The sequence below is a fragment of the Apteryx mantelli genome, chromosome 10 (assembly GCF_036417845.1).
Source record: "Apteryx mantelli isolate bAptMan1 chromosome 10, bAptMan1.hap1, whole genome shotgun sequence".
In the NCBI taxonomy this organism is placed as follows: Eukaryota; Metazoa; Chordata; class Aves; order Apterygiformes; family Apterygidae; genus Apteryx; species Apteryx mantelli.
The window spans coordinates 1,307,414-1,333,758 of NC_089987.1; the positions used below are offsets into that span (position 1 = coordinate 1,307,414).

The 26,345-nt window shown below is 37.3% G+C and overlaps 1 protein-coding gene across 2 annotated transcripts in view; it reads right to left on the minus strand.

Moving 5' to 3' along the window:
* Positions 1-26,345, minus strand: part of NFAT5 (nuclear factor of activated T cells 5) — an 83,020-nt gene that overhangs the window by 31,500 nt on the left and 25,175 nt on the right. Inside the window, exons 1-4 of one of the 2 annotated variants that reach the window (XM_067302307.1) lie at positions 23,227-23,304; positions 10,391-10,452; positions 9,373-9,931; positions 4,236-4,428 (exon numbers count right to left, since the gene is read on the minus strand). In XM_067302307.1, coding sequence (XP_067158408.1) covers positions 4,236-4,428; positions 9,373-9,902 — 723 coding nt within the window. In that variant the 5' untranslated portion in view covers positions 9,903-9,931; positions 10,391-10,452; positions 23,227-23,304. Of the gene's footprint in view, positions 1-4,235; positions 4,429-9,372; positions 9,932-10,390; positions 10,453-23,226; positions 23,353-26,345 lie in introns of those variants that run through there. The other variant, XM_067302306.1, reaches the window with a different exon arrangement.

Here is a 26,345-nt window from a genome sequence, read left to right on the forward strand (position 1 = left end):
TATTTTTATTTTTTAAAGGACCACAGAACCTGCTTCTCTTCCTCGGTCTCCATCTGAATGGTTGCCTGTCACATGTGCTACCAGAGGAGACCAGGCACAAGATCTCTGCTGAACTAGCAGCAATTTACACTGTTCTACCGCATGTTTAACACCCCCCCCCACACACACACAAACCTTGTTCTTTATATAGTTTTTTCCCCCTAGTTCAGATTCACTGAACAGCCCTTGACTCATGATGACTGTCCAACCCTGTCAGGCTTATGTATGCAGGGTATGAACCAGCTTGCCTACTGGTAAAGCAAGCTTGAGCTTCCAGAAATTCAGTAACATGAGACTCTTCTGAACAGAGAATTTTCACTGACGGGTGCTGAAGGGTAACTGGGAGAAGAAATAAAAGGAAGTTCAGATGAACAAAGGCCCATTAAGAAAATTCACATAAATGAGCACTGAATCACCATAGCAACAGGGGTATATGAATGGATTCTTTTCTTATGAAACTTTACTGGTTTTCCGCATTGCTCATGAAGACTGGGTAAAGTGTTTGAGATGCTTGCAACGCAGTCAAACTGGACTTTAAAGACAAGTATACTTGCACACCCCCTTTGTCAGCTGTAGTCAGCACAGATTTTAAGGCCCAAACGATAAATAAACATTTCTTTGTGGACCCGGTATATTGTCATCAAAAACTGCTTTGCTGCTTTCTCAAAGTGGCATAACTAAGAAAAATGAGAGAAAATGTCTTTTATCTTTCCAATCTGTATGATAGCCAAGATAGTTGTCTGCAAGTCCAGTTTCTTCATTAGACTTCTCAGAGATGTATTACTTTTCACTGAGTTTTACTGTGTTCACACATGAGCACCCTAACAGCTCACACGAGTGCTCTAATATAGCTCATGCATAAGCGCTGTGTTGGGCATCAGTATTCAGGTTTTGGTAGCTGGGGGCAGCAGGGGTGACCTGTGTGGGAGGAGACCACAGGCGCAATGGTTCCAGCCAGCTCCGAAACCAATGTAAACACTCCATCGCACGCCAAAACTTCAGCCAGTCAGAGGAGCACGTAACGCCCCTGCCCACTCAGAGATCTTTAAGAAAGGGCAGCAGCTGTTGGGAGAGGAGACACGCAGGGAGACGCTGGAGGAGACACACTGAGGCAGAGACTGCTGAGGAGACATGCAGCTGAAGACATGCCCTTGGAAGGAGGTGCTCCGTGCCAAATAGGCACACCGTTGGCACACTGCAGCCCACGGAGTAACCCACGCTGGGGCAGGGACAGCCTTGATGGACTGCAGCCATGGGTGAGCCAGCCGTGATGGACTGCAGCCTGTGGAGGAACCATGCTGAAGTGGAGACATTAAGAAGCCTGAAGGACTAGAGGGAAACCAGTAGGAAGCCTGGAGGAGGGCAAGTAGAAACTGTTATGCACGTGACCCTCGATGAAGGAATGGGGACAGGCTGAGTGTGACCAGTGGCAAAAACAAGGAAAGATGAGACTAGGAAGAGGGACGGATATGTGTTTTGCTTAAGTTGTGCCTGGTAAAGGGGGAAGAAAGGCATTATGAGTTTATGTTTTCTTTTTTCTCAATATCCGAATCAGTGATTAGAAGTTTGTGTCAACGGGCAAAAAGTTAAATGAAGTAAAAATTCCCTGAGTTGAGGCTGTTTTGCTGACAAGAGATTAATAAAAATAAAAAGTATAAAACTAAAGAGTTCAAACTCACAATAATCTCTAGCCACTGCAGAATTGGATCATAAATTCCTTAGGCCTACTTAGGGTTTCACACAACTTTTTTTTTTTTTTTTTTTCCTTTTAATCTTTTGGTCACATGCCCACCACTAATTTTCATGCATAGAAAGGAGTACTAAGACAACAGCTGACTAATCTTAGTTATCTGTGAAGAACCTTCATGTTGTGAAACCCATTTGGGAGACAAAACAAAAAACAAAACAAAAACAAAACAAACTGTTGCATAAGAAGGCGTTTTCTAGCTCTATAAAGCAAATGTTGAGACACTAAAAAGCTAGGTAGAAAAAGATTTTTGCTGTAAACAACAGAAACCTTTGTTTACTCGTTCTATAACTGACTTGCTGCCACAACTTTTTGAGAAAACTTTTTTGATGAAGTGGCAGCCCCAAGGACCTAGGTACGAAAGAAGAACAGGAAACATAACCGTAGAGCATGGGACTAGTTTTTGTCTTCTAAGCTGTCAGAAGAAGGCTTATACTTTAGGTTTTCCTACAGCAAAAGATAGCTTTGTAGGTAGCTTACAACACTGAATATATTCGTGCCTGAAAGTTTAATGTTACATGTAATTTTTCCCTTCTATGAATACATGTATGTTTAATTTTCAATAATAATACATTAAACACTTCTCTAACTCTCACTTGGAGTCTTAATTCTGCTGAAAATGGAAAATTCCCTTTCTAAGACAACTACAGGAATTAAAAAACCTAGATGGCACTCTGAGACAAGAAGAGAGATGCTACGTATTTATTCTTCTTAGGAACTCTCTCATCCATAGAAAAATTGTTCTAGACTAGAACACAATGCTGAAGTGCTTTTAAAATTATAACAATCATGCTGTGGTGCACTGCAACTTCTATAATGACATTTGGCATCAGTTCTCCCCTGTTTGTCTCCCTGTAGATGAGTATAGCATTACCTCACTCAGACCCCTACCATTTGCCTTAGGAAACTGTCACCAACAGAGTCCCAAAGTTCCTGGATTGCCTACACAAGAAAGACTGTGTAGTCCTCCTTGCAGATGACCAGTTGGCTGAAATCCTTCATGAGGAGAATGCTCTGTGAGCAAGAGGCTCCTGTTAGTTATTTGTAGAAAGTATCATCTTCTACCTCCTCCTGGTCAGGCAGTCTCTAACACTTCCCTACACAATATCCCCAAACTTCCTTCCCCCTCTGATCTCAACAGGTCTGTCTCCAGGTTCATGCTGGAGCTCTGCACAGTCAAGGAGCTCCTTACCATACAGCATGATTTCCCCTCCTCTTCTTCCTAAACAGCCAGTGCCCATCCATGACTGCATCCCCAGCCATGTGCCCTACCCAAAGTCTCTGTGATTCCAGGGAAGTCACAGCACTATGACTACACAGGGGAAGAAAAAAGAACTTCAAATTCAGGCTCTTTGCAACAGCGTACAGACACTGGAGGAGAGCCTCTGAAAGTTCCCGCTTTGAGCAGGAATGTGAAAACCCTCTTTGGAGCCTTCTTCCTCATGAATCTCCTCAATTTGCAGCTCTTCCTCTCCCGCTTCTGGGCTTTGGTCCCATCCCCCAAGGAACTTACCTTAAAGTCCTCCTCACCAGGCTAGCAAGCCTGATCACAAACATTTTTCCCTCCTCTGAGTCAGGTGAATTACATCAGTTCTCCTTTTTTCCCTTTAAACGGGGCATCATAATAAAAGATGCTAAAATTCTTGCTGAAGACACCAGATATGCAACCAGGCACTGGACTGTTGACTGCATCTGCTCCTATACAGACCTTTCCCTTTGGCCAGAAGCATTGAAGACACCACTTAGGCCTCTGTCCCGCTCACCCTAGCCTCAGAGCAAGGGACTAACAAACTATAAGGCACCAAACCCATGTAGGAAACAGGCTGCATCTGTTAAGCGTGCATAGAACCACTTCCTCTTCTCTTTCCACCAGTTCCCAGTTGTTCTAATCCACATGTACTTCACTCTGTTGCTAACCATACTGAGCAGTAAGATCCACAAGCACATCTCAGTTAACAGATCCTTATGACTCTGGTTGAAAAACAGATACTGAATATATGGATTTAGATACTTCTCAGAGAAAAAACATTTACATGTCTTTTGGAGTGAAACCTAGCTTTATGTCCTTACCAACTAGACATAAAAACGATCACATTGTCAGCAGCAACTTAAACAGTTACAGTATTGCACTGTGCCAGTTATGTATGCTTCAAGTGTCTACCTATTTACACACAGTTCCTGTAATTGCAGTCAAGACAGGCATCACATAATATAATTATTGTCTTGACACAAAAATTTCTGCCTCCTGTTACTTCATGATGAAAACAGACTTCTTTGTGCCAGCACAAGATATAGTACAATACTACAGTACAGTGAGGAGACTGAAAAGTCTCCCCCTTCCTTAGGCCTTATAGGCCTAATAGGTCTTATTTGTACTGAACCAGTTCCCATTCTACTAAAGCATGCCTTGGAAAGGAATCCCTGCATCAGTTATTACTAAACAGCCTACCTTTACAGTTGGAAAACCTTGCTGTGTCCGGTCTTTCACTGAGCCTCGGCTGCCTTCAGTCAGATAACGAGCCCTGTGTTGGGTTTCCGGCTGCACCACTATCTTCAGCTCTTTCCCCTCACTTTTAGTAGGATACTGACCACACAACATTGGGGTCTTCTTCCCTCCAGCTCCCTTCTGGCTCTCTGATGCTCTGAGAAGTCAAAGCAGACCATTGAAAAGATGTTATAAGCAGCTCCCCAGTGAAAGCAAACTAAATCACAGAAAGGCTAAAAAGATAAGAGCGTATATTAGCAAATAGAGGATTTACAGTTAAGAGCAAACTTCAGAATTCTCTTTCTGACAGAGAAGAAAACCTGCAGGATGAAGAGGAATGGTGCTTCCCTGTCTCCTCCATCCACTGCAAATAGGAACTGCTTTTCAGAGAGTGAACATAAATGAAGGGAAAAGCAATTAGCATTGAAATATGTTAACAAAACAAAGCAGGCTTATAACCTGCTGTTTTCATAGCATATGATACAGCCTGATATTCATTGAATAAATGGTTTCACTTCTGTTACAAATACATGTACACATACACACACACACACACAGAATGGATTTAAGGTTAAATGATACTACTTCTTCAAACAGGAAAACAGCCTCATGCCTGTCTCCTCCTGTACTTGCATATCGATGCAAACTCAAATGCTAATTTCCATGAAAACAGATTGATAAGTTTATCTTAAATAAACTGATTATTGTAAAAAGATCTGACATAACTGCATGAACTTTAAAGCTGCAGTATATGCAAACAGACAGTTTCTTCCCAGGTGTGTATCTTGTAGTGTACTGTATCTTGTGATCAGTTCCATAATTAAAACCTGAATGAAGAAGCCCTCCAAAGTATAAATTTCTGTAATTGATCAATTTTGTGTCCACTTTAAAGCAAAAGAGAGAAAAAATCCTGACCTTATACATAACTATTTTGTATAATTAGCCTGAACTGAAGTCTAGTAAAGCCATTTACCATTAGCAAATACAAACATGCCATGGCAAACATGAGAGGAAGAGGCTCAATGAGTTCATGCAGATTGCAATATTTGTTTTTACTGCCAAAAAGGAGTTTCTATTGCTTAATGACTGAAGAAAACAGTTTAAAACAACAGGTGTGAACTGCCTAGAAACCAAATCCTCTTTCAATGTGCAACATACAAAAGTAATTTATCCAGGATTTTTTCTGAGGGAGAATGGTGAAAGAAATGCCGTTTTCTTCAAAATCATTTGCTGAGAGTTTTGCCACTACATGGCTCTTTCATTGACCTTAAAGTTGGAGTAACCTGCAGTGTTATTTTCCCAATTACCAGCTGACGTAAAGGTATCTCGACACCTTTCCTAAAACTCCACTGCACAATGGAATGGCACAAGGCCTCGCAGTATACAAATATTCCCAAAGCACAGTTTAACAGTGCTTTTCTTATAAAAGGGCCTCTGTTACTCTAGGGAATGATGGAGATCTTGTCCCTTGATTGCACTACAACTCATATCCCATTTGTCATGCTCTTACTTTTAGCAAACCTTGCAAGACCTTTGAATAATAGTAACAAAAAGGTTTAAAATGCAGGCTGGTGAGCTGTTATGAGGTTTCGTGGGTTGTACAAACTCCTTTTCTTTCTGTTCATGAAGTTTAACCATTTAGGACTGAAACTGCCCAGTGAGCCTATAGCTTAGTCAGTTCGAGTACAGCGCAGGACCTCAGTGTGCTTCCCTGACCAAATCGGGAGCGTCATGTATGCTTGCTCTCAGAAGTAACAAAAGAGATGTGGAGGCTAGAGATTATAAAATATATATATATATATATAAAAAACAAAACAACAAAACACATCACTCGGCCATGGCCTAGTCAGACAGACTGTTATGAGGAAAAAAAAAGCTACCTAAAACATATCTTCTTTTAAGAAAATAAAAGAGACAAAATTCTCCTCCTATGCAGCATACACAAAACCTGCGATATACTAAATAAACTGTAATTAACAGCACCATACTCTTTGTTAGTGCAAGTTACGCAGAAATACTAATTGAATTCAAGCTTGTTAGATTGTCTCTTTCACTGTATTTCCTGTCAGGACATTACTCCAATTTACTCCATTACTCCAGCAATTAAAAGAAATACATTTACTAACTTTCAATCAATGCCTTCTCTTTTTCTTATTCAGAATTTTAAATTACACAACTAAAAATCTATTAGCTTCCCACAGAGAATGTGGAAAGGAATGCTGAGCAACTGCAGCGACGATGAACACAACCACGTTATTCAAAACTGCGAGGCTGGAATTCCTGTTTTCTTTGCCTTAGTTAGGCAGGTTATGTACTGTAATTTCACAGGAGAATGTACAGCATAAATGCATCATACGGACCGCTTATTCTGACCTGGTCACACTTGCAAATTCCTGCTAAACAAATCAATACAGAAGACTAAGATACTATTGAATTTTGAAGGGAAGAGTCAGAAAGGCAGTCAAAATTAAATTCACTTTTAATACTCAAAATGCAAGACTGTAAACAGTGTAACACTAATACTTTGGCCTCTCAATGTTTTCCTGAAATTCCTTTACTCTTAAAACCCAAGTTGCCTTAATTGCTAAGATACTAATACTTTATACATCATATTTGTGTGAAGAGCTGTTGCTTATCAGTTATTGGCAACTTTTCCTTCTAGAACCTTGAAATTATGGTTACTTTAAATCAGATTATAAATGCGTGAAAGTAACTGTAAAGCCTTCACTAGAATTTCTCATTGGTCTTTCTCCTCAAATTACGAGGCTGTATCATTTACACATCCTTTTAATTTAGTCAATTTATACTAGTAACATCCAAGTACAAATAAATAGCAAAAGTAGTATCTCACACACACAAATAATTATTTATTAGCTAAATGGTTACCAGAAAATGTCTCCTCAAAGCTAGCACTTTTTTTCTTAAAAAAAAAAAAGTCAAAATCCATATGCTTCTATTACACTAGATTTAATAAGTTAATGTTTGTCTGGTCCTGCACTTGCTTCATGGCTGTTCGAAATGAAGACCTGAAAGTGAAAGCGAGACCAAGCATGACTGAAATAGGAGAATCTTTCCTCTAAATCTCCATCAATTCAAACCTTTTAAAGAAAGCTTTCATAAATTCTGACAGCTTCTACAGAAGTATTTTTTTTCTGGCTCTGAAAGACAGCTAAAAGCCTCTTTTGAGGCAAACACTATTTCCACTTCACAAATTTGCAAGTGTTCTTTCCCTGCTTTTTTCTTAAAGCCAAAAATAAATTAACTCACTTGGCTGTACTCCACCAGACTGGAAAGTAAAAAAATCTAGTCACTACTGTGACCTAGATTTGTAATGCTAAATGTCCGTATTTTAACCGCAAAATTAACCTTTCTACTTTAATATATTAGCCATTTCTTATCCCAGAGCTTTTATTTAAAAAGACAGTTCTACTACATCAGATTTTTGCTACATTTCAATCTAGACTGTTTATGACACAGTAATCAATATTGTCATCAGTATTCTAAGAACGCAAGGTTAGATGAGCAGAAAATCTTTTTTACAATGTGCGTCAGTTAGCCCCTAATATTTTAGGAAATAAAAGATCTCACAATCTTTTAAACCAGAGATCATATCTATCGTTCCAGACTTTACTCCCCTTTTTCTCTAGGGATGACATTTATGATCACACAGTTCCTGCCTCCTGATAAAGTTTTTTGCCTTTGTAACTGATTGACTGACTTCTTTTGTGCTTGGTGGAACCACTTCTCTAGTTCCAAGCAACTTCTTCATGTATTCATATATGCTACTTTGCTCCTTAGGTTCTATCAGGTACTAAAGTTTAACTCTATTATTATTTTCAACTGGTGAAAGTGGGAGACGCTGGACAGCTTCAGTCACGCTTAGCACATTTGCTGCAAAGAGGCACCAAAAACCCCCTATTGTAGTTGCATTTGCTGTCGTTGAAGGTCTAAGGGGAAAAGAGTGGGTGACTGCACCAGCCATTCCGCCGCTACCGGCTAACTCTGTTTTTCCAAATGATGCATCTACTATATCAGGAAGCAGCAGCACACTCTGGAGAGTTTCTCAGAATCAGTTTCTCACAGTGAAATTTTAAGTATGGAACTGCAATGACCCTGGGAATACAGACTCCAGGCTCTTTCCCTTTGGAATATGAAAAGTTCATAGTATTTCCCATCAGTCAAGTTTTAATATTCACCACTACCATGATGAACATTAGAACATACTGCAAGCACATACATAAAACCAAAAACTAAGTGAAACCCCCAAAAATCGAAAAGCCCAATCTATCCATTTGACTGTTGTGTAAGTACTAAAGAAGCTACAAGTTAAAATACGTATACATATGTATAACTCAATACATTACTGTAAACTGATGGACATTTTTCATTAAGCAACTACTGAAATGCATTTAGTGAACAGTGTGAAGTGGGAGAGATGAGAGACCATCACCCAGGCGTGCCCACATACAGACACACGCATGCACACAACCCAGAAGTAAACAGAGAAACAGGATTAGAGATTTATTTCTGAAAAATCAAATACAGAAGTGAATTCACAAGAAAAAACAAAATTTGGTTCAGCGTATAATCTTAACATTTTATAAAAAAAAGTAAAGGATATGTTAATTTAAATGATGAGAAGTCTTAACAAGCCATTAGGTTCTATTACTATCACTCTCTCTATTTGATAAATAGAGAAAGAGACAAACAGAAGCAGATAAAGTGCAGACTGAAATCCTCACATAAAATTCTGCACAAGAAATTTTTTTGAAACACTGCAAGGTTTAGGATGCGTCCAGTCCACTTCTGCCTTTCTTTTTAAATACAGAACTTTTTCATCGCCATTTTATAAATGGAATGTAAACAAAAATAGAGATGATCTTATCAGCACTGTGTCCAGTCACTGCAGGAAAGTTTAGTTCTATCTTCTAACACAGATTAGCAAATCTAGTGAGAACTTATCATGGGCTAGGATGCAAAAGGGAAGGGCAGGGAAGGGATTTATGTGAGAACCCGAGTAGAACACTTGATGGGGGGGGGGGGGGGTATTAGTTTGTTTTTACACATGGTGATAGAACTTTAAAAAAATGTAGATACCAACCCATTTCCTGCTTTTGAGTTGCTTTTGCTGTCCGTGCTGAGTTGAGAAAGGACATAGTGAGGCGCTTTGGCACTGTCGGCATCAAATATATCCATGTTGGATTCTTCACAATCTCGACGTTTGATCCCTGGCCTCTGCTTTGGGTTTCGTTTGCGTGATTTACGTGGCACCTCAGTGTTATCATTGTAGGAACTGGTACTCATGTTACTGAAGTTGGAGGGTGAATCCTCCATCCACATACTGCAGCTCTGCTCTGACTCCAATGCACACCCCTCATCCTGGCAGGACATCCGACTGTTATCCAGCAAGTCCTCAGGTGGTGGTGAGATGTACAGGACTGTATGTCTCTTCGGCGTTGACTGCTGCTGCTGGACCGTGTTACTGGTTAACTGCTTTTCACTTACCCCTCTGTTACTTACCCCCACGGCTGAGGAGCAGCTCTCCACTTGCATAGCCTTGCTGTCGGTGACTGAGGTAGAGTAAATGGTAGGACTGGAAGAGGTGGTAAAGGAGCTGCAAGCACCGCCCATGGAGGAAGAGGAAGGAGCTGAAGAAGCATCTGCGGTGTACAATTCAGAAGTAAATACAAGATACATGGTTCTGTGTGTGCTGGCTATAGCAGTCCCATTGAAATAAAGTGATTTATGAACTGATTTCTTTCCCCCAATGAATATTTGGAATTTGGTAAGTTTTAGAATGTAAATGCTTAAAGCAATACAGCCTAACAAATATAGTGCTTTGGAAATGTCCAAACAAGACTTAATGTGTTGTAATCAATGTTTTTAAAATTATAGTTAATTCATAAAAATGGCTGCAAGTAAACAGAGCTTTCATTTTGTCAGCTGGACTAATTATTTCTGTATAAGCCATTTCATCTAAAATAATGGAAGCCCCAATGTAAAATGCTTATAGTCCACATTCAATGCCAATTAAACCATTTATTATTAGTTGTTTTTTTTTTTTTTTGGAAAAAGACGGGACTGTGCTTAGCCATGAAATATTAAAATAAGTTTCTAACCTATGAAGCAGAGAACTACAGGTCATTTTTAATGCAGACACTCCCTGCTTCAGAGGCAAATCCTGGAATAAAAATATGAGAAAATAAATGAGAAAAGAGCTGCTGATTATTCCATCATAAATGAGAAATAAAATATAAAATCAACTGAGTTGGTAGGCAAAATGGAACTGGTATCAGTCACAATGACATAGCTATTTTGCAGATTCAAAATAGGGATGAAATATCTGTATTGGTGACATGCTGATACAAGGTGACACGAAATTTGACTCTTTCAGTCTCTGGGATTCTACATTAGAGTTATTGGAATTTGTCAGCAGGGTCCCTTAAACATACAGTCACAGCATTACAGAGAGAGTTTGGGACAGACCTCTAAAAAATTCATATTAAACAGGGAACTTTAAATAATGTGATTGACTTCTCTGGGAGTCCTGCAGATCAATCGGTTTTAGACATGTGGCAGGACAGGTAAATGATCAAAACAGAACCCTGAAGATTTCTGGGGAGCAGCATAATCATTTCCACTGAAGACTTTTTATGGACAAATCAGTTAAAAGCCTAGGCTAAAATGTTTCAGAGGAAGTAGTAAGATGGACAAACATGGGCCTTTTTATTTAATTATTTAACTGTAGTTCACTGAGGAATAAACAACAAGTTTATATTCAGATTTAAGCTTTCTAAAGTGGTGAGGCTATTTTCTGTATTTCTGCTTTGCTGTCAACACCTTATGGAATAAACAAAAAGTACAGAAACAATTTAATCTTGCAAACAAACCTGCCTTGAAATATTATAGAATATGTCTGTTCAACTGATTACTAGTATACTATTAATTTTGTTAAGAGTATACTATTAATTTTGTTAAGAGAAACATGAGATTTCGTTTTTGTTGTTTGGGGCTTTAAAAGAAAGTAATCCAAATTATTATATAAATCTGTCAAATCTAAGTGGTTTAGAGACATTTGAACTATTTTATCCAGTTCAAGCAATTTTAAAGTAACAGAATAAAGAAGTATGTTCAGCTATGATCATATATTTAACCAGCAGTAAAACTTAGGAAACCTTCCTATAAACCAGCCTATTTGTGATTAAAGGAGCAATCAGTGACTTATGATAAAGAAGTTTTAGAGAAATATTGTTTCTTAAAGCTTTTCTGCACTAAATGAAATTAAAGGTAACTATTTCAGACTGGAGCTGAGAAAAATTTAGTTATCATTACAGTTTATTAATAAATTACTCTGCTTTTATCCATGTAGAAGTCCCTTCCCAAAATCTCCCAGGGAAGCAGGATAGCTGAATGATACCAGTTACATTTTCCATTCTGTTCTTTGGCAAATATAGTGGCTGAAATTGGACAATTCAGTCACTTCGAACTGCATTCCAATTTAAAGGCAAATTTATCCTTTCTATATCATGCATTAATGCAATGCTTTTTTCAAAAACATATATAGGATTGGTAAGAATTATTAAATCTAGATATTAATTTCAGTGACAATATTTAGGAGCTGATTTGCAGCCACTTTGAGTTGAGAGAGATTGTTGCTATTTGAGATGTTTACCTACTTTTGTTAAAATAGCATTAGTTTCCATTCAGCATTTATACATTCAACTGCAAATAAAATATGCAGCATGCATACAGCATATACGCTGCATGCAAATGTTTGCAAATGGAATACATGAAGCACACAGCAATAACGCTGCAGCACTGGATTACCAGATAGCAATATTTCCCCTTTTTAAAATCAGTGTTTTTATTAGATGAAACTAAGTACCATGCATAGTACAATACAGCGTATGAACACCTCATGGTTTCCTATCCATGAGAGGACTTTGACAAAGAAATAATTGTGTACGTTGAAACAGGTAGCAAGGCTCTAGAATTGGAAGACTGATCCTCCTATAGAGAGTTTAATACCAAAGATTATCTTTTTGCAGCAAAAACTGAAAATGTTTTAGAAAGGTCTTTTAAAATATAAGAAAAACTTAAGAAAAACTTAAAGTTGCAATTCATACACAGGTCTGCATTGGAACAGGTTTGCCAAACACTGATCATACCCTGCATATCAAATGGTTCAAAGTATATCCTGTCCAAAAATCCAACAGTTGCATTTTTCCTTCACTTTCCTGGAAAAAAAAGAAGTCACTAAACAAAATACTTTTCAGCATAAAGCTAAAACAGAGGCTAACAGTATCATTATTTTTTTTTTTAGTGTGCAGCATTTAGCAGTACTTTAATTGCAATCATTATTGCTACCAGGTTCCCAAGATAAGATCTCATCCATTTTTTTTCTAGAGTGTGCATGTACATATAGATATATACACACATATAAGGAAACAAATACTGTCCTTTACAAATTGGTTATATTCTCCTCCACTTATCAAAAGACACCCCTGTGCATCAATAAAATCAAATTATGGAAACAATAATATCAGGCTAAACAATCATGGCTTTCCTTTCTCTTTAGCCAGATACACTCAGATGAATGCCAATACCATCCACAAATATCCAAGTGCTACAAAGTACATACAGGCCAGTGTCTTTTCTATCATAACAACTAAAAAATATATAGGAAAGTATGACAAATATTAAAGCCAATGAAATAAGCTGGCTATATTAGAATACCAAATACACAAATGCAAAATATATTTCAGTGGATAAATTAATAACTGTTATGAACATTTCAAATTGTGCAAATACTAAAAATGGAGTAACCTTATGTTTTCTCACAGAGTCAGCAGGCCTTTAGCCAACTTATCTTCTTTTAAACTAAAAAGTACATAAATAAGAGGGATCAACCAAATTAGTAACTTCACAAAGTTACTAATTAATGAATAAAACACTACATATTTTACATGGCTCCCATTTTGCTTTTATCAATTTATTGTAAAGTCAGTAACAAAATATGTGTTTATCCGATACACAGCGGGGATCTCTTGGTTGAATATGCTACACAAAAAAAAAAAAAAACACTTCATTCTGAAGTTTTTGGTAATTGAATCTTGATTGATCTTGCTTTAAAAGCTGAAAGCATTTTGTGTTTCCTTTTTTGGAGGACCTAACAAGGGCATTTTCCGCAACATGCAAAATAAACAAAATAGACTAGGAAAAACATAATCAGAGGGGTAGGTCTGGTCGATAGTCTACCAAGCTATAGTGAAAACATACACATGCCTTTCCCTGTTTAAGCATTGCTTTCTTTTGTGGTTTGCTTTCTTTAGGCACATATTAGAGAACTGTCACATATGGCTCTTTCATTTGCAAATTAACTGGGCTTTGCAGCCACAAGTATAAATACAGTTTAAGTGAGTATGTGCATTTTGAAATCTAGAACGGAATATAAGATTTTAATACAATCTCAGAATTAAAAATTGCTTCAGAATAACAACACGTAATAAAAGCCAAGTGCATGTTACAGCAAGTAGACAGCCGCAGTACCATAAACGAAACATGCACCAGCATTACAAGTTGATTTTTTTTTGTTAAGAAGTAGTATAGTACTTCCATGTTAGAGCAACTTTGATCACTGTTGAAACTAAACCTCCTGAACCTATTTTGGCTACTGTCTCCATACCAAATAAGGTAGTTAAAATAAGTAGTTTAGATTTTTTTGCCTGTCCTACAAAGTTTTCTTCGCTAAAACAGGCAGAATGGTACAAAGCAGTCAGTTCAAAATAGGGAATTTCTTCTTCTGTATTAGACATCATAATTTATACATTAATTATAACCAACTCTGCAGTGCACAAATGAAAGACTAAAAATAACCAAGAACTAACAAACTACGTGGTTTGTGCCAGAGTTTAGAATGCAAACAAAAATAACTCTGCACTATTTGTGGGAAGACTAAGTTTCATAAAAACGATATTCAGTTATTCATATCAGTCATTTGTACATTTGCTTCCCAAAAAGTCGAGAAGGATGCCTACTGCTCCCAAACGTTTACCTTATTTTCAGGCAGTGAACAAAATTATATTCACAACCAAGAGACCGAATAACTCAGGTTCTTTCTGAAAACAAAAAGCAGCTGAAAAGCAGGCAGTGGAAGAAGTGATGCAACACGTGTGCATGTGGCACAAATGCATGCTGCTAAAAATCAGAGAATAAGGGAACCCAGAGCAAAGAGCATCCCCATGAGCAAATCAGTGCAGTCTTTTTCTTTTCAATAACAAACCATTGTACAAAGAAAATTTATTACCTCCTGATTATCAACTAAGGCAATGACATATTTCTATATCCTATTACTTTGTGAAGTCAAACAAGGCATTCAGCCTTTAAAAAAAGTCTGAAAGGGAGAAAAAACATACATACATACATATATATATATGTCACCACTTGACATTGAGGAGTCCTGCCTTTAGATAAAATTCATACGGAGACAATCCTGAAATCCTTGTTCATTCTTTCCGAAGAGATACTTCAATACAACAAGGATTACCAAATCCTCCAAAAGAAGCAAACGTCATTCTAATGACATCTTTTCTTAATTGCAGCTAGAGAACAAGGCAGGTAATTCCCCAGACTGGAAAGCTCAAGACTGCAAATGCAAACAAATTGAAGGCCTTTTTATAAGTTTTCCAGCCACCTGTGCATGAACAGCCACTACAAACAAATGCCGTTAAAGAACTTGCTGTATTTCTCATAATTTAGCCTGCATCCCGTGCAATCCACTATGGTATGTTCAGAAGACATTGTCAAAAATTGAAACCTCACCACACAAGGTGAGTTTTAGGTCTTGTATAAGTTTAATACATAAAGTATACCCCTTTATTGAATTGTTAATTTATCTAACATTTTATGTTCTTGATAAAAGTTCTGTATGTTAATTTGTTTATTTGCAGACCCACTGGACATGGAAGAACAATTTCAGAACAAAACAGAAAGATTCTATACATAAGATTTCCAGCATTAACCCTTATGTTGCCAAAGGTTTTAAAGGTAAAAACCAGAACTTACAAAGTGGCTGCAAACCTGCTTTCAACACCTCACATGCCAAACTTGGGTTTCTACTTTTCTTCTTCTTGTATTACTCATGTAAAGTCAAAAACTTTTCCAAAAAAAAAAGAGTTTAGTTTCAAATCAGTATCAATCCACTATTTAGAAACAAAACAAAAAGGAAAAAAGAAAGAAAGAAAAGAGACTTATGAAGAAGTCTGAAAACAAGACCGACCTATACCCTGGGTGAGATTGGATGGGTTAAGTGTCTCTGGCACTATTTGTCTTCACTATTGACAGACACTGTCACACAACCCACCACACGATGCCTGCCTCTGAATGGCGGAGCTAGAATGCAAGTTAAGTGTATTAATAGAGAAAAAAAACTAGCATCCCAGCAAATATAATAAAGCAATCCAATTCACCAGTTATTAAAAGCACTCAGATTCAAAATAGGTAGGTTAATTTAATTTACATTAAGCCCAACAGTGTAAATTCCCTTTATATTCACATGCTGAACCAAGCAGTGCATTATTTGGGTAAATACATCAATCAATCTATTTTTATTATAAATGACATCAATCAAATTAACAGTTCAGTTTAGGTATCTAAGTGGAACTTTCGTTAGTGGCTCACACCCACCAATTCCATTTATTAGATTTTTTTCGTTAGATGCACACAAGCAAGTCAGAACTCCAGGCCTCCTCAGCTGCTCTCTTCAAGCTCTCACCTGTCATCTCCTCTGCTTCCCTCCATAACCAACCACCCTAAAAGAGTGACTGTGTGATATCTTGATTGATGGATCTAACAAAGAACATCCCATTTAAGAAACAACCTCTTTCGTTTTCTAGATCTATGTTTTCTTCTAAGAAACTATGAAATTCTCTTGGCTTTCAGGAAGTCTGTAATGCTGCCACTGCAAGGAGGTGCCCAAATAATAGCACATTAATGTTGTTCTCTTTTTCCCTTCACTTACTTGTTTTTTCATTATTCAATAAAGAGCAAGACATTCTCGTCACAAAGCAACATTCAAATCTCTTTCATGCAAGAATATGAGCCACTTAATGTAAGAAGTCGCCACCAAGAATCTCTCAGAACAACAGAACAGCTTGTGTCTGAGTATTTCGGGAAACTTGGGGTTTACTGGCTATGTAAGAACCACGAAGACTGAAGATAAACTTAATGTGGAAAAAAGAGAGGAACTAGGGTACATCTACATGATTGTTTACAGGGAAATATAGGAAAAGTCTGCTCCATGCAGACCAGAAGCTGAGTGAGTGTGGCACAGAGACTGCGCTGCTCCACCTTGGCTCCGAGAAGGGGTTACTAGCTCAGGCTCAATACCTCACTAACAGTAGCTACACAATTTCTTGATCAGAGCTTACTCTTAACTAGCTGGCTGACTAAACTGAACAAGACTGGATCTACTCAAAAAAGACAAAAACAAAAACAACAACAACAAAAAAAGAACCACACCCACAACCCAAACCTCACACCACCAACAACCCAAAACACTCAATGCACATAAAATCCCATAGAGCTACAATGCTTTAACTGTATTTACTGAGAACAAATATTGTCAAAAAGTTTCCATAGAGTGTTAATTATCAGAGAAGTCTTATTCTTTAGCATTTCCCAGACTTGAATTCTCACCAGCAGACAGTTCAGGATGATGAAGGAATCTCCTCCCTGCCTTCACTGTCCCACACCTAAATCAAGGACTGGCCAGTCCGAAACTAATGAAACTATCTTCATGAAAGCTTTTCCAGAGCCAGATGTGCACTATTTTCAGGAGTAACATTTAAAACATTAAACTTGTTCATGTATATGTTACTTCAAAGAAGCCAGAGTGGCCTGGGCACTGTACGAACACCCAACAACAAGGAGATGCAGTTCTGAAGAGCGTTATAATCTAGTTTTCTGTAAGAAAGAAGCATTTGACACGTGACTGAAACAAGGCAGATCTCCAGCCTTGAAAGGCATCCTCCCAGGAACGGGGGCGAGGGAAGAGAAAGCCCTATCCCCCCCACCCCCAAAATGCTTACAGCATGAAATTATAAACCCTGGACAGCAGAATTAATATTGGCGTTGATACCCCCTTTGAAATTCAAGGTAATTATTTCTGTATCAACAGGAAGAACTGACTAATGACACCAGGAAGGATGATAAACTAACAAAATACTTTCATTAAAATAAAAATTAAGAATTCAGATTCTAACTATTCAAAAAAAAAAAAAACCCACACATTTCCATTTTGAAGCTTTATTAGAATTTTTAGCTTGAGAATGATGCAAGAAGCCTCATCTTTGTAGTGAAAAAAAATATATGACCCATATCCCTCAGCACCTGGTCTCCACCCCACAGACAATCCAAACAGTAATTCATTTCTCCACAGTAGCAATTGAGAAGCAAAGCCTTATTTTCATAATTAAGGTAACAAAATGCTACAACAAGTATTTCAATAACAATTCTTCGGTCAAAAATAGCTAATTACTCCTATTTGGGACAAATAGTTTCTCCCTTTATTTAAAGGGGAATACAAAATGATTTGACCAAAAAAAAAGATTTCATCATTTAGCAAATAATTCCTCAGGATACAAATGTAGGTGTTTTGGGCCATCAAAATTCAATACATCACAAATTAATTGTATCTAAATACGAAGAATTCAAAAAGAGTTCAGTGAATACATTTCAATGGTACAAAGTTTGTTCTCCTTTTATTATTGCAAGAACACTGGTCTTTTTGTGGAAGATTCAATTTGAGATAAGAACTGGAAACTGTCAGAATGAAAATGATGCAGGAAATACTATCTTGAGGAGCAATAAGAAAAATACAGAAGATGGATATATTCAATTCTGTGGAAAGCAGCATAAAAGATCAACAACAAGCTGAAGAAGCTCATTCCAAAATCCTGCAAACTCATAGAAGATTCTGCTATAGAAAAAAGGAACAGATGACAAGGAGAGAATCAAGATTCTCTTAACCATTTTCTTCACTGAGGTTCAGAGGATTTGAGCATTCTTGTTACTAGAGAAAAAAAATGAAATAGCAACACTATTTAAAGTAAATGTCTGAAAATACAGGAATGTCCCCAAAATACGGGAACAAAGTGCTGACCTGCTAACAAGAAAGATACCTTGTGGAAAGGACTTAAATTAGCACTTTGAATTTTAAGCATTTGAAGCACTTGTTTAACATATTTTTAATCGATGGCTATTGGGAAGACAGCATTAATAAAGCTTCAGCCATACTTGTATCATATGAGAAATCTCCAGGCACAGCTTAGTGACACTTCTCAGCAAGACCTCCTCATGCATTTGAAGATCCTATCAAATGATTCATGTGTTCACGGTACCTTATCCGGGAAACCACTCTTTTTCCTGTCCCCTGAACAAAGGCACTAGTAATTCAAATAGCAAACACAGAGAGCTGTTTGTAGAGCTAAAAGCATGCCCTTTTACTCCCTTCTGCTTTCAAAAGTGTAACAGAATCAAGAGCTTGAGATAGCAGCTTAGGTTATGAACATTGTGGCTCAAAATCCTAGAGTTCTGTTAAATTATACTTGCCTGATCAATATTCAGAGAGTGGGTAATACCCCTTTTGTCTGGATTGATGAATATGATACACATTTATTAACAAATTAATGAAAATCCAATTAGTAACATGCCATTTCAATACTTTTTAAACTGCTCTGTAAATTGCAAAATAAATTTTAAATGGAAGAACTAGAAGTCTGTCCCTGCAAGGTCTTCACAGCTGAAAACAGCCCATCCTGCTCCTCCAAAAAAAACAGAGAAGTTAACTGCAGCAATATATATCTCTCAACTAGAATGCTATTTATGTGGAACAAAATTCCCACAGCGAAGTGCCTGATAGAAAAGATTCAAGTAATTTGAATTTCAGCCAGATACTATGCTACCCTGTGTTTTGAAAAGCAAAGAACAAACTGTGTTAAACTCTTACATGAGTAAGAAAAAGCTCTCATCACTTGGGATTGCTCCCTATAATATAATCTTCTCATTATCAAAAGTAAGTGTATCTGTAATTGACTTATGCAATGTGCTAGTAGCATTTCAAATTAGCCCTTGTTTTAAAAAACAAAGAGTAAATGAGACTACCTACAGTGCTACAGAGAAGGAACTTCTATCATTTCTCTATCATTTCAGAACAGTGATGCTTTAAAGTAAGAGCTGACAAAACACACACAAAACAAGTGAAAGATTTCAAAACAATCTGGCTTGTGATACTGGAGTTCCAGGTTGCCAAAGTCATCTTTCTTCCTTACCTATTATTTGTACAAGGTCAGCTACCTGAAAGTATGACTGGGCTCTGTCATTACCGACTTGAGATAAGTGAATGAATAGCCAATCTTGGTCTTTTAAGATATATATTTATAATATTCCTATACAAACATACAGACATGCACAAAGCCCAGACTCATCTTCCTGTTATTTTCAAGTCCAACCCACTCAGGCTTCATGTTACTGTCAGAGCCAGGGCTTGAAACTGTGGTAGCAACATTCCAAAGATACTGAAGCAATCCTAAAACAATTACAGAAAATAATATAAAGTGATATCTCTATATATCTTGAAACATGATACAACTATGGAAAGTGTACGGATAAAACACTTGTGTCCTATTCTCTTGAGAAATTGGACATGCTTGGCTGTAGAAGAAACCCATGGAGCTAAACTCGATGAAAAGCAGAGGTACTCCTAGGAATCTGAAAGTCAACTTAGAATGTTTAAGAATGTTACTGCTCCAAAGAACTTCTATACAGCAGTTACTAACAGCAGTTCAGAAATACTAAGTTCAAGGCTACCCCAGCACAGCTGAACTACCATAGTAATAAGCTTTGGGTATTTCTCCCATGACCCTGCAATCAACAGGAAGGAAGAAAGGAAAAGTTTTGGAGCATCGCTGACCCACAAGTCCCCTTCTTTTGGTAAAAATGAATCCTCCCTGTGTGGCAGTAACGGAACAGCACAAATCACCATGCTTTCTAACAGCAAATCAGTAGTCTGTTGGAAAAAAAACAGTAATGGGCAACTCTAAATCAGGAATTTGTGGGATTGGGGACTACACCTATACACCAATCCACTGGGATCCACTGCAAAGAGTAGATGCACTTCTCCTTGCTCCCTCACCTAAAACTTTTGTAGACATTGATGTTTCTCCCTGTGTTCCTAGATTAATTCCCAGTTTTAAAGAGAAAAGAAGCCTGGCCTCACGCTTACCAGAAACACCCAACCATCCTCTCCATCCTTGGGGTATAAAGAGCTTCTCTCTCTTTCCTCCTACACTGGAAAAAGGAGCAGGGATTGTCCTTTTCAGCCTCCTGTTCTGTGTTTATAGTTTGGAAATGTAGTCAGCTTACTGACCTGTTTCCCAAATAAACAGTTGTCTAAGATGCACTTATTTTCTTTTAAGGATGCAGTGGAGGAATGCAGAAAAAACTAACATGTTACACACACACAAACAAAAAATCTAGTATCATTCACTGGCCAAATTGAGGTTGAGAATTCATATAGGCCTAAGGGAGTTAGGCAGCCACTTCCCTTTAAAAGCACCAACTACAGTGCTTTGGGTTGGGGACTGTATCTTTCTTACCTGTGTACACAGTATAACTGACTGTTGATTAATTATCCTGATCATCAGAGATACATGTTTATTTACTAAAAGACCATGACTCAATTGTTCATGCCCTCACTGTCGTGGAGAGTGACATGAGCAATGAGAACAAAACTAATCTTTGCTCCTTTGTTGTTGTTGGTGGTTTTTTTTAAATAACTTAGAGCACTATAGTTTCTTATACTTAATACTACTGATTCAGATTTTAATAGCACTCAGAAACTGTCTCCTCACAATACCGAATCATCCAAAACCACAGTTCAGTATTTTAAACCAGAACAAACTGACAGCCACTGAAAGAAGCTAGAGCTCAATTTTTTCTTACTGCTCCTTCCTACCCCTGTATTACCCTGTTCTTTGTGCCACCAAAAGCATTTGTGGAGACCCACAGCCAATTGACCCAGGGAACCAATCCCAGATAACTGGAAGCTGGATCAGTTCCTCAGTCCAATTCACTGTGTAGCACACAAATGAAGACTCTTCTGTCAGCCTCAGTGCCAGCCTATGCCAGCCCAAAGTCTTTATGAAGCTACAGTAACTCTGACATTTAAAAAGTGCTCTTAATTGAAAGAATATGTCACTCTCTTCCAGTGTCTACAAATAAATCTCTACACTATTTTTTGCAGTTTTTCATTAAAGAAAATTGTTTGTGCTGCAGTTTAACCCAAACACAGCTAAGGCATTCTTAGCTTTTTGAAAGGAACGGGACCGGCTGTTAACAGACACTAAATACCTGGAGGTAACAGACATTTAGTTCCATTCATCTCAAGTGTTCAAGTTTTCTCTGTTAGATACAGAATTAATTAGCAGTTCATTTCTATCTGTGGATTTAGAGTGTAACAGGGTGGGGGAGGTTGTTCATTTGTTTGTTTAGATCTATGTTTCTGCAGGGTTCAGTTGCTGCTATAACTTTGAAGCAGACTGACTATTAAAAATCTTCAAGTTTAAAAACATATGCCCAAATTATTTTTTGAATAAATGATATAAAAATATCAAATCCTTTCAATATAATGAATAAAAATATCCAATTCTTTCAATGTAATGAATGAAGTTCCACTGTGCACAATTAAATCCACAGGTTCTCTCAGAAGAAGTCTGGCAAAACATGAATGGTGAGCAGTGCTGTAAAGTTTCTCTGACAAGTCTACAATCATTTCAATTTCTGATCAGGATTACTGTACCATGCAAACCTGGGAAATGTTCTCAAAGAAATATTTAATGCATATGAACTCATAGGGGAAAAAAAAGAATAATGCAACTATCAGAATCCTCACCTTAAATATATACATATTTTTCCTCAAGCAATAACTTAAGGCCAACTAAGAGAGTGGAACATTACCTTGTAAGAAATACGGGGATCAGATTATGCAAAAAATCTTATCCAATGAAGAAAGATGCAGCAATTGTAAGCATAATGATCATTTTCCTTTTTTCCTCACTGTGCAGATGTTTACTAATCTATACAGGGCACTGACAAAAATTCCAGATGCAAAAAAGCACTGAGGCTAACCTCACAAACCAAAACTTTGCTTTTAAATCCTCACTTATTTATTTTTAAGGAAGATCAACAACAGAGTCTTTAGACTGAAGCCTAAAATATGACTGGGAGTAAATTAGAGTACAAAATGCTAAGATAAAAAGGTCATGCCTCACACTTCTATATGCTGTCAATTAAAAAAAATAACCAATTTAAATTTATCAGACAGATTTATAAATATATCACCCTGACTAATATGTTATGTTTTCACATGCTTAAGAATTTTAGAACACCTTACAAGAGAGCGCTATGTTGGAATGCAGTCTAAATACCAAGCTTCCTCAGGTCCCATAGAAGAAAATATGGCCTTTTTTCCTCCCTAAAGCTTGGTAAAAGTTTCATGGCCCAAAATGTAATCTCCCATTCCATTTTTTATCCTAGCTACAATTCACTGTTTTGCAGTCAGTCAGCATTCTGACTTGGCTCCAAATTGGTATTTGTTACATCTGAAGACAGAGTGCATTCTAGGAGTTAACAGGCCTATGCTGCATAATAATACAAAAGCAAAATAGAAAATTTATTTTAAATATATAATATATGAAATACAGTAACCATTAACATAGAATACCTGATGATTTAGATCACCTAGTTTATTTTAATGTATATTACTTAAAGTTTCCTAGAATGAACTCTGTTACTGCTCCACAAGCTTTTCTTATAATCAAAACTTTGCCAGCACTGTTCATGTTGGCCAGAATGTTACAGACCTCAACAAAGCAACTGAAAAAATGAGAACGCTTACCAGCAGCAACTACAGCTGGAGGAGGCGAACCTGCCTCACCACCACTTGTTTGGCTCATGGATGCTACAGATGTTTCTCTGGAAGGTGGTAACTGCAGCTCCTTTGGGAGAAGGTCATAGACAGATTCTGTTGAGTAGAGGAGAGGAAAAAAAAAGGACTTAAACCTCTGTGTTCTCTGAGATGGACAATAAATAATGTTTTAGTCTAGAAACACTATGATGCAACATTTTCAGAACCTTTCTAAAAAGTTACATTAAGTACTTGGAGACCTTAACACCACAGAATAAAGTCATTTCAAAACCAAACAAACCACCAAAAAAATTAAGATACACATTCTCAAGACTGAAACAAAAAGATAGAAATTTGTTCAAACAAAGAAATCATTCATAAACTTCCATGGGAGCTGTACTCATTTAGAACGAAAGGGCTAACAGCACATATGAGAAAGCACGCGAGAACTGAACACAAACCTGTTCTCAGAATCCAGACTGCGGGATTGACTTCCAAAGAAAAAAAGACTAACTTAGTATCATCTACAGAATATTGTATAAAGTCTTCCCAGAAGACAAGTCTTCACAGAAATGTCATTTCCTGTTCTATAGGATCCCATTTCTCTGCAAAAATTTTGTTGCCTGGGACTTTTCTCTAAACCAAAGTAGACACTCCAAAGAAAGCAGTCTCCCCTAAAAAACCGCTATTGCCAACGCATCCTACACAGAAAGCTCTGATAAAACCGTGGCAGATCCTGTGTGGTAGTACAATTTCTAAGAAAAAATTTTTTGAGACTTCTCTATTGTGAAGCAGTTAGGGCTGCTACACGTAGCTCACCTGACACAAAGCCAAAACAGCCAAGACATAAGAAGTTAAGTGAACTAACCCCACACTCAGTTTCTCCACGTTTGCTGATGGCTCGACGGTAAGTCATTGCCTGCAGAAGAGGCTATTTAGAGGAGCTCAGTTCCAGAGAGCTCACTGCACTGAAAGATTAAGCATGGATCGAGTTATTTTGAGATAAACACACAACTGCAAAGGCACCTCTTCGAGACGACACACTAAAGACGCACCATTATTTCAGATGCCCAATTTGGCTGAGCAAATAAAATAACCTGGATGAACAGATGTAAATGGAATCAACAACTCTGTGCCACAAAACTTTACGAACAACCCTTTATATATATTATTTACATGCCCAGGACAGCTATGGAGAACTCAATATGCATTTTTAATTTCTTTTTCCTATGAAACAACAATAATACTCAATTGATCCTTATGTAATACATACTCATGCAGCATTTCTTCTGTAAAAGTCATATAACTGAAGACTGACAAAGCGTGCTTAACTAAAAGGTTTAATCCACATTAGGACCTGTAATAAATGAAACACACTCAATACAAATGCAGAGCTAGCTACGCTCTTACCAATATATAATTGTATTAAAAATAACACATACTAAATGCGTGTTATGCCATAAACCAGAACAGCTGTCTTACTGGGTAAGAGAGAAAATACTCTCACTGCTAACTGGCATAAAAGAACCCAAGAAATCTCCAATGCTGCTTACAGGAAACGCTACTTTATCTGTTAAGTGCAAAATCACAAGCATCTACAAATGGTTACAAACTGGCCATGAGATGTAACCTGAATTTACTCCACAGCCTGTCAAACTTTTTCTCATTTGCTGTATTTCTTTCTTTCTTTTTTTTTTTTTTTTAATTTACACCCCCTTTTCAGAGAAATAATCTTTCAGTAATGTGACAAACAAAACAGAACATTTTTTAATTTAGGCTGATAATCAAAAGATCGGCAACCAGAGGTTGCCATCCAAACCCCAAGTGGAAACCTCAGCAGAGCTTTGTTTTGTTTTGTTTTTAATAAAAATTATCCTTAATATTGGGACAACAAAAAGTAAAATATTTTAATACAGCTCAGGTTAGCTGACCATAAATTCAAGACTTTAGAACATCTGGAAAAAAAATATTTACTTGTGCTTGCTGGAAATTTTAAAAGATGAGAAGAAAAAGACATTCATGCTTTTGCTGCTGTTTTACAATGAAGAACAGCTGCATTAGCATTTCCCTCAAAGATGAGTTCCCCTCTAAAATTAGTTTTCTCGGATATCAAAGCCTGATTTCTCATTCCTCTGGACTAGTAATTTTCAACACCAAAAAACTAACTTTCAAAGTGAAAGATTATATCAGTTTAAAATTCATTATATAAAGACAGGATTATAATGGTGTTTTTTATTTTATACTTCATTTACTTTTCTACAAAGAGGTTAGTTCTCTTTTAGTGATATGATCTGATATTTTATTTTATTAAGTAGAAGTATTGTGTATCCTCTATATGTGTAAGCATTTATATAGTTTAAACCTACTCTAAATTTTACTTTCCATTAAAAAAAAAAATTGAGAACAATCAAAATTAAGAAATTAAGAATTTTATTTAAGTTACATTGCATGGAGGTGGAGACTTGTATTCAAAAAGCAAACAAACCAACCTGCATTTAAACTTGGTACTAGCCAAGTACTATCTCCTTATGCTCATTGTGCCTATGAGGCAAAAAAAAAAAAAAAAAAAAAAAAAAAAAAGGTTTTCAAAACACACTTGTGCTTTAAGACAGGAAGGGAGTACAGAAAGGTTAAGAATAGGAAAAAATATGCTGAATAAATAAGCAAAAAGAAGTTATACTGGTATATGAACAAGAAAGTCTGATGAAAAGAAACAAAGAAAAAAGTAATTTGATTCTGTATTATATTGAACTACTTCTGCCAGGAAAATAGAAATGCTGGATTTGTGGGAACTCTCGGGACAGCAAGAACACACACAGCACTTGGGAGGCAACCGTGCCACACGCTGCCGCCTGTACCAACCCGGCCGGGCAGCTCCCGACTGCACAATCCACTGAAAGGGGGGGGAAAAAAGCAGAGAAGTCTTGCATGATCTGGCTTGTAAAAGAAGCACATTTGATCCAGTATCATTAGCATATTTAAGGTTCTGTGTAGTTATAGTCACAGCTCATAACAACAGGAAGGATGGCGTACGCTCCAGAACTGGAAGCCAAGAGAAAACGGTACCTACTTCAAATCACTGCTGTCCCTCCGTTTCTCAACTGGCAATA